Source organism: Gymnogyps californianus, chromosome 10, assembly GCF_018139145.2.
Source record: "Gymnogyps californianus isolate 813 chromosome 10, ASM1813914v2, whole genome shotgun sequence".
Lineage (NCBI taxonomy): Eukaryota > Metazoa > Chordata > Aves > Accipitriformes > Cathartidae > Gymnogyps > Gymnogyps californianus.
This window is the reverse complement of record NC_059480.1, coordinates 30019395-30028655: the sequence shown is the minus strand read 5'-3', so window position 1 is coordinate 30028655 and position 9261 is coordinate 30019395. Positions and strand designations below refer to the sequence as shown.

The 9261-nt window shown below is 40.4% G+C and overlaps 1 protein-coding gene across 1 annotated transcript; it reads right to left on the bottom strand.

Annotated features, from left to right (window-relative positions):
- Nucleotides 1-663: 663 nt before the first annotated feature.
- Nucleotides 664-6947, bottom strand: TM4SF18 (transmembrane 4 L six family member 18). Its single transcript, XM_050902395.1, has 5 exons — nucleotides 6515-6947; nucleotides 4803-4892; nucleotides 3996-4138; nucleotides 2273-2453; nucleotides 664-1016 (listed from the first exon to the last, which is right to left on the bottom strand). Exons 1-5 carry the CDS (start codon nucleotides 6689-6691, stop codon nucleotides 1002-1004), a joined length of 606 nt encoding a protein of 201 aa, XP_050758352.1. The 5' UTR covers nucleotides 6692-6947; the 3' UTR covers nucleotides 664-1001.
- Nucleotides 6948-9261: the final 2314 nt, after the last annotated feature.

Here is a 9261-nt window from a genome sequence, read left to right as displayed (position 1 = left end):
GCCGTATGTCCACCTTGTTGTGAATCCCTGAATTTCCACTGGGAATGAAATAATAATTCCTTGAGAAATAACAAAAAATTTTTAGTTGCTAATTTAAAGCAGATTATTCTTTTTCATCTGATTATTATTGTCAAGAACGTTAGCCTTCCATTGCAGCAAGGTCAGGGTATTTAGAAGAGTATTAATAAGCTAGCACTGGGTGCTCACAAGGTTCCCTCATATATTCCCTCAAGTCACACAATATTTGATGAAAAAAAAAAGTTTGCCTCGGAGTATAAAACAAAAAGAAAGCCAGTGCAGCTATTAACGTGTACTAATTAGCACAGCTGACTTCAGAGCTGCGTATCTAATCTTTCAATCAGGCCTGGAAACCTTTCTAAAAGCCTTACCGCAGGAAGGCTTGATAGACTTTTTTCAGTAATTGCTTTGTGCAGTTAAGAACTTCCAAGATAGAACGAGCAGGATAGGCTGCTGCCTTTTGTGACCATCATGGTCTGTCTGTAACTAAAATTTATTCATTTAGAAATCATGGCTTCATCCAGCGCACTAATTCTCAAGGGAACAACGCCTCCTGACATACTGGGCTTTGAATGAGGTCCTTTCGGAATGACAAATATTCCTATGTTCTAAACAAAGAGAGGAGAGTGTAAAAGCAGTTCTATAGCAGTTTTACAGCAGTTTATTTTAAAAAAAGTTATTTCAATACAAAAGCAGTTCCATGGTATTCAAACCTCCCTATTGTCAGAACAAGCTGGAGAGTAAAAAAATGAAGAGTCACTGCCAGGAACAACCGGACAGGTTAGAAAACAACTAGAAAAATGTAGATGTCAAACAGTTCAAATAACTTCATCCAAAACAGAGAGACACGAGAGACAAAGATTTAAGACAAGGGTTTCATTTTTCTTTGCAGCACCCAAATCTACCATCGTAAATGCTGGAGAAGCCATTTCTCTCTTTTTCTGGGGGCTGGGGGAGAAGCAGTGAAGATTTCCTTGCCATTTTCAGAGAATCCCAGCCTGCAAATAAAAAAGGAAGGAAGTAGTTGCCCTCTTTTTTTCAACGCAAGTTAATACGAAGGTGTTCGACTGTTCAACATCCACATCCAATCTAAATCCGACACACACTCAGAGCTCCAGGGGTGACCCTGCTCTGCGCCCAGGGACAAGCTGACAGTATTGCTTTTGTCTTCACTGGAAGCTGGGCTGGGTCCCAGGCTGATGAGGCTCTTTCACTGGCGAGCAGAATGTTTTGAGAGAAATTCCCTCAGGCCCGTACCTTATCACAGGTTGCTGTTACAGTAAATTCCTACAAGGAGGGCTTCCTCGCCTGCTTGCCCGAGGCCCTCGTGGCACCTGCAGTTCCCCTCCCCTGGCCGACCTGCACTGGTCAGGAGACTTCATGCTGCAGAGGCACTGCCATCCTACCTGCTCTCCCTGTTCAACCTTTCCCACTTACATGACAGAACTAACCCTGCTCTGTGTGTCTGTGTGCAGGTGTACATATACATATGTGTATATGTGGGGGGGTGTGTGCATGCATGCTTTTGGCGGCTGCTGCTTTTCCTAATTAGAAATCTTTCTCAAACGTGCTGTCATCACTGAGATAGTTGGCTACATAAAACCCGTGAGGGCTCCTTGATCCCGGTGCAGAAGGACAGGGAGGGGTAAGCATGTCTAATTTCACCCTACCTCCAAAGCTGGGGAAACTGAATGCCACACTGAACCACACCGCTTCATACCAGCACGCAGGTTAGCAGCATCAGTCACTTGAGCTCTGGGGTTCCAACTAATTCTTCTGCCCAAGGCAGAGCCCTCTCAGTCATTGTTTCAATAACCTACTGAAAACATAGTAAAAACTGATGCCTAGGTCACGACTGCTACATATTACCTCTTCCATCTTCTTCTGTGTGCTGTGAAACCCACACATTGATAAGAATGACTTTAAATCAAATGCTAGAAGAAAGGTGCTCAGAAACCTCTGCTGACATAGGAGTAATGGACTCAGCATTGGTGCCGAATTCCCAGCCACATTTTTTTCTTCTCAGTCCTAACCTTAAAGGTCAGAGTGAGCAGTCACCAATCCCTGTATACCACAAGGAAATAGTGGATGAATCAAACACAGTAGATTTATTATCAGTACGTATCCTCTGGTAATAAAAATGCAGCAGCATAGAGAATGCATAAACCAAAAGGGTAGGTCCTCAGCTGACAGAAATTGCTGAAGCTAAACTGACTTGGAAATGCTGAAGAAATTACCTCAGATATTTTGTTACCTGGACAAAAACAGAATAGGTCCCACAGAGTGTCCGTTTCAACTCAGCAGCCACTTTGAGAAAACAGATGATCAACTGCAGTCCACTAAGAGCTATCAGAATGGAGAGTAAAATGACGTTCCACTCCACTATGTTAGCAGGTTCGGTGCACCGAGACCAAGCAGGGTAATCTGTGAGGTACCTATTAGAGAAACAGCAATGTGAAGTAAATTAAATGTGGTGGGTGCAATTCAATTTGAATACACATTATTTTACCTATAATATATAGAAAAACCTTATTGGGCTTTTATATGCTTCAAGTTTAGGACCAAGACTCTAGTCTTCCACTACACCAGCATAACTCCTGCATAGGTTTGTCAAACTCAGCTGAGTGAAGAGACTTATTCTCCTCAAATACCTCTGCTTCATTAGTTTCCCTGTTAAGACATGCAAGTGCTAGAAAGACACTGCCATTTTTTCAAATGGCAGAAGCCAAGTTTAAAATGGGAATTTTCCTTCTATTGATTTAATTTCAGCTTTAGGTTAAGTCCAGCCGATATCAGTACCGTGCAGAGAGCAGGAACATCCAAACGCCATAATTCTAACCAGTGCATGCAGCCTAAATGGCAAAGCTGAGGTAAGCATCATCGTGTGCAATTTCCAGTTGTTCTAGAGCCATGCTTTGCATCCTTGAGGATCATAATGTGCACAACTGACTTGTGCCCTTTTAAATGTGAGACATGCTATAGCCTGGAGGTTAATTGCAAGAACCTGTTAGACTCACTTGCTCAGTGTCAGTTGCTTTTTTTCTAAACATTCATAACTGAAATGCTTTGAGCCAAATCTGGAGTGCATTATTCAGCATTTGGCCCTTTACGTTGAACTCAAACTTTCATTTTTGTATTTCCAAATGGGATGGTAATGCTGGTGATAGGTAGCAGAGATTGCAGGATGCACTTCAGTGTTTTAAAATAAAGCTGACTTAAGTCAGAGAAGGCCATAGTTTAGGAACTACTGCTGTTGAATGCTGAAGGAACTTGTTTGTGATCCTCTGATGAATTTAATCCTCAGTACATTCAAATGCAGCTGGAAGAGCTTGGCATTATGCGACTTGAAATTTTCAAGTCTTATAAAACTTTGATCTTTCAAAGGGAGAATGTAAAATCTTGTGAAAGCAGCCTCAGGTTACGGATCTGAATCAAACCTTTCATGCCTCTAGGAGACCGGGACATGGACAACACTTTGTCTGCCTCACTTAGGTGTTTTATGAGATACAGCAGCTATATGCAAAAACTACCAGTGATCAAACCACAGACTTCATTGAGCTTTAGGAGTTAGAGAAACGTACTGAGTTATTAAATATAAAAATGCCATCTATAATCTTTGAACCAAAAACTTGAGGAATTCGAGAGAACATTCTGAGAAAGTATCCATCTACACTCACTCTAGTCCTATATTCTTTACTACACATGATTGTGACCACCACCAGGTAAAGGACACTTAGCTAGATGGACCTCAGGTCTGATCAGTACAAAGATTCTTACATTTAATCTTTCCTTACAAGGAGGCAAATACCGTTCTTTGAGGATTCTGGTGCTCGTTCAAGAAGTGGAAAACCTCACTTGCCAATATAGGTCTTGTGTTCAAGAGACGGTGCCATTTTGTGTAAAACTCTGAGAGAATTTGTCTGACTATTGTTTTGATGAACAGTTTCTTCCAGAAGAGTTACATTGATGTTTCTTACCCTCCAGCAGTGTCTTTGAAGATATAATCCCATCCACCTGACGAATTGCAGAAGGGGCCTTGGATTAACCCCAAGGTAAAAATGATGCAACTGTATCCAGAGAAAGCAACTCCAAGCAGGGCTAGCACAATTGAAATAAAACTCTGAAGTAAGAGAGAAAAGTATTACTGTGTGGGGACAGTGTCCACAGCAAATACAGTCATTCAGCCTGCCTAGCTACTTCCTTGGGGTTGAATTTCACTTTTGATTGTCCCAATCTTCAAAATTCAGAAAGAAGAATAGTAAGCATACGCATACAAAATAAAGATTAAGACAGAGTTTAAGACAGTTTCACAACTCTCAGTTAAATATTGTTTGGGTATTTTTTTTTTTTTTAAACTTGCATTTTTGCAAAATTGTTTCCCAAAATGCTAGAGGAACACGACGACGCATTAAACATGTTTGCATTCCAGATAGTGTATATTGAGTCATTACTGGAAAAGATAACTTCCGAATACTACAAGCAAGGGGATGAAGCTATTTAGTTGGGGCACTTCATTGAAACTCTCAGGCCTTCTACAGTCTTATTTTATTTTATTTTATTTTACAAGGCTTTTTTTTGAGTTTTTTTTTGTTCATCCTGCTTATGCATCAGAAGGAAGGAACTACACTTTCTGTGACCTCTCAACCCGACATAGAATCCTTCTCTGTGCAAGGAAGTGGAAACAGAGCAGCGGAGAGGGCAGAAGGATGTGCTGGAAGCACGGGAGCAGGAAGGCACTCAGAACAAATGCCAGAGAGATGCACAAAAATAAAAGATAGACTCACCCTGTAGGTTTTGTTACAGCTCTCACTCTGGCAGCACCGATAGAACACGCTACACTCCAGTGTTATTAGAATTACTGCCAGCACAAGGACCTATAAGGGGACATTATAAAGTCAGTGAAATGACTGCAGATATTAAACCAAAGTCTCCTTCGCCTGTGGAAGGTAGGGACTGCATCTGTTATGCTCTGTTGAGATTTTAAAGCTGCTCCGTAGGAAGGCACAATTACTCAAGGTGCATCACGGAACTGCACTGTTTTTATTAGGCTGTGACTGTGCTCATTTCATGTACCTGAAAGACAAGAGTTCAGTGTCTCCTATCACAGCAAAGCGTTACTAGCGTGGGCGCAGCTATACCAGTGAAGCTGAAAGAATAAAACCAAGCTCACAAGTAAAAGAATCAATACCAATGAAAAGAAGGATATTTTATTGATACAACCACATCAGTTCAACAGCTTCTGGCTGACACAGTTACATGGATCAGGGTATCACCTTCCTTACCAACACAGTTATGCTAGAAAAAGTCGGTAGTACAAGCTTTTGTTAAATTCACCTGGACTTTCATTTACTTTCTCTGTCAAGTAACCATACTGTTTTTCTCAGACTATTGGATTATTTAAACCTGATACTAGAATCATTTCAATAAATAAGATTTGGACTCCAGAACCACAAACGGCCACTCAGAGAGGCACTGGTTTGAAAGGGGAAATATGAAAAGGGAATGTTTCTGAATCACAGCACTGTCCTCTCACATGCTGCTGCCCTGTTTGTAACAGGATAATATATACATTTTTAATAAATTGGTAATAATCCTAAGGTTAAAAATGCTTCAAAATACAAATGTCACTGTTGCAGTTAACTTCCCAGATTTTCAGCTATGCTTTTCTGTTCAAACTCTCTGCCTGACAGTTTTTTCCTCCGCTAGAAAAGACAAGGTTTTTCTTCTGCTTAGGAAGAATACACAATTTCAGAAGAATGTCTCATGTTTTAATAACTCTCCCAGTTCCGCACCTTCATAAAGACACCTTACTTATGCAGATGAGACCTTTTTAAGTACTGATTGTGTGCATGCACTTTCATTACATAACTAACTGCTTTCTGCCCCTGCGGCTACAGTTCTTTATGAACATTGTGAACAGTATGAGCAGTGGGCAACTCTGTGTTAGTTTATTACTGCAGATGAGCATATTACAAATGTAATGGAGAAAATCCTACTACGCCAATCACAGTGAGACAATACCTTCTGTATTTAGGCTAACAACAGTGGCACTTGATGCATTGTGAACTGTATCCAGTCCTCTAAATACTGGACTGCATACAGCTTTTAAAAACATCTGAACAGTTATGAGAAGTTATTTTTAGTTTTTGTTTCCTTTTGTTTTGGTAAAAGAGCTCTAATTCAACATCCATAGAGGATTAAATCAACATAGTGCCTGCCTCCATAATACAAGCGTAAATTACACATAAACAAAAAGCCAGCAGAAAAAAAACAATCATCAACCCTGCAAAATCACTTACATGAAATTAAATAGTATACATAGCATGTCATTCAGTATGTTCACATTTTTTCAGTTTCATCAAGTTTTTCTGCCTGCAGTGTTTTTGCCAAAGTAATCCATATTCTCTTTAAAAGCACAATTATGTTGCTGCACAGTAACCCAATATTACTTGCAGAAGAATGCAATTTGTTAAAAATCCATAGAATCAACACTTACCATCACACCTGAGAAACAGATCCCTTCAAAATACCACACGTAGTTGGGAACCTGGTAACTGGCAGCATGTGAAGCTTTCCCATTAGGGAAGTATAGTAGGATGTTAACAACAATACTCCAAAGTGCAAGAGGTATCAGCAGACAACTCAAACAGCTTCCACAGGTCTCTAAAGCCATCTCTCAAGAACTTTAGAAGTTTTGCTCTTCTAAGATAACAAAAGATTACAAGGTTTTAAATATGAAAAGCGTTTTGACCTCCTCAGCTTGATTCAGTCATTTCATATTCACAGGAACCGGGTGACTGGGGTATGATTCCAGAGATAAAGTGCTTAACAGTTAGCAGGACAATAGATGAATATCGCTGTCTAAACTCATTGTCCTTTCTAAGCATATGTCTTTAAGTAGCAGTTTCCCTTCTAAAAGATCCTCCTTTGTGATCTTCCAAATGAAATATGTCTAGAACTCAGACTCAGGAAGGAACTTCAAAAATCTCATTTCCTAGTGACTGCTTAGAAATGCACTCCTCCCGAGAACATGGATTACGATGCAGATATTCTGTGACATGAGGCAGGTTGCTCAGCCTTACTGCAGCTCAATTTTTTTCTGTCATCTTACATGGGGAAGGGGGCTGTCACATGATAAATATGTCCAGTCTCTGTACAGAAGGCCACACATTGCCTCACACTACAGAGAATTAACACCAGAGCTTGGCAGCCGCGGCCCTAAGGGTGAGCCAACACTTGCTGCTAACTTGGGGCAGCCTCACAAAAACGCCAAGCTGAGTCTCAGCCACTTTGCAGAGAGTACAGAAGCCCAAATAACACTGGTTAGAAGCTGCCAGGCAGACTTATTGTCACACTTTAATCAATTACTCTTTTCCGCAGCATTATGCAGCTCATCTGTTTTACGAATTAAATCCTGCTGTTTCTCCAGTTGTTTATTCTGTGCTTACAGCTGAGTATGCATAGCTACAGATCTGACCTAAGTACATGTGACTTCTTGTACAGGACAAAATGTTTGGCTGTTTTTTGGCTGTTTTGCACTGTGCAAAGCTAAAGCCAGACAATTTCCCTGTTTTCATGTGTCATCATTTCCTAAGCCCTAAGCAACTAAACATGCATCCCAGTGACACAGAGCCAGAGCTGTTTGAATGCTCACAGCACAACCCAAGCCTTCTTTCTATGCCCCTGTGAGTCATCAGAAAAGTAACTCAAGAATGAGCTTAGGGTTTACTCAATAGGAAAGTTGTAGTCAGAGAACAAAAAAAATGGGGCTCTATCAAAAACAAGAAGGCTGATTTTAGAAGCAATGATGTCATGGCATATTTTCCTTCTGTTTCCTCATGAGCTGTTTTAGGCTTTGCACACATAAGGCTTCTCAATGATCTCATAAAAGCTGTTTGGGTTGCATGTTGTAACTAATTCCTTCCTATTGCTTTGAATGAGATCACCCAAGGAATGGGTGGTGGTGGTACTGGTGGTACTCATGCAATTACACCATTTTTCTGCCCATTCTCTGCTGTGACTCTCCTGTTTCCCTCTCCTCTTCTTTGTCTAGGAGGTTTTGTTTTGAAGTCATTAGACTTTACTCTGAGGATCTTCCCATATTTCCTGTTTTACTCCCTAATCACTATGGACACTTTTTTCAGGCCTCCCTCTAAGGGAAATTAGTGGCAAACCTCCCTGTGCAGGCTCACAGGCATGGACAGAATTCATATCATCAACACCGCGCCTTACAGATCAGAGAAAACAGCTGAATTAAAGGCAGGCACATCACATCCCTAGGACTGATTTTTTATTACAAAACTCAGAGATCATGTAATAGGTTGAAATCTTTTTTTCTAAAGGCAAAGGCCAAAATTCCTAGCAAGAAACTTAGTTTATGGTCAAATTTGTTGCTACTTCCCATAGTAATCTGTTCTGATTAGAAGAAACTTACTTGGAAAATGACAACTGAAACAGCATTCATTCTGCAGTACAGCAGCCCGCATCATGACTTATTTTGTATTTAAACTGAGCTCTGCAAATACCAAATCAAGGTGGTTTTTTTTGCTGGCACACTATACTGCTAGAACAGGAAACAACCATTTTATACTAAGTATTAAGCAAACCTGGCAACTAGTTTCTCAAATATCTTACCAAGTGTTGCAAGAACTGCTTTCCTGTTCCTGTCAATATCCATGAGCTGATGCCGAGCACATTACGAAAAAGCCATGTTTACTCTGGATGAGTGACTTCTCTGCTAACTGAAATGAATATAACCTAAAACAACCGCTTCTCCATGATGTAACTGATAAAACTCCCAAAACAGTCTTATGCATCAGGCAACAAAGGAATTCAATTGGCCTTTTTTTAAATGACAACATAAACAGTGAGTAGTAATGCTGTGCGTTAGTGCTACAGGGATCTGAGCTAAAGTTTGAATTCTAAACTCTAGCCTAATCATTCTGTCCATTGGAATTTCTAAAAGTGTTTCAGTTCTCTAATTAGTTGTGTGTACCAGAAAGACAAGTAACAATTATCCAAACATAAAAGCAAAAATCTGCAAGTTGCATGGGAATTATACCCTATTCCATCGAGACCCTCTTTTTCTCCTCCTCCTCTCACTCCACACTTAAACTTGCAGATCCTTTTTCAAACAGTGCTTCTTCACATACAAAGACACTGTACTGCACAGCTGCAAGGAATTTTGTGTGTGTACACGTGTACGCATATATTCTCCTCCCTCCCATAGCAGGGCAAGACAGG

Bases quoted from the DNA above. Each gene is read 5' to 3' on its own strand.
- TM4SF18 (XM_050902395.1), bottom strand. From the start codon at position 6,691: ATGGCTTTAGAGACCTGTGGAAGCTGTTTGAGTTGTCTGCTGATACCT. The intron at 4,893-6,514 runs GTAAGTGTTGAT...GTCCCCTTATAG, and splicing joins TCTGTTTCTCAGGTGTGATG to GTCCTTGTGCTGGCAGTAAT. The intron at 2,454-3,995 runs GTAAGAAACATC...TTTCTCTAATAG, and splicing joins TTCAAAGACACTGCTGGAGG to GTACCTCACAGATTACCCTG.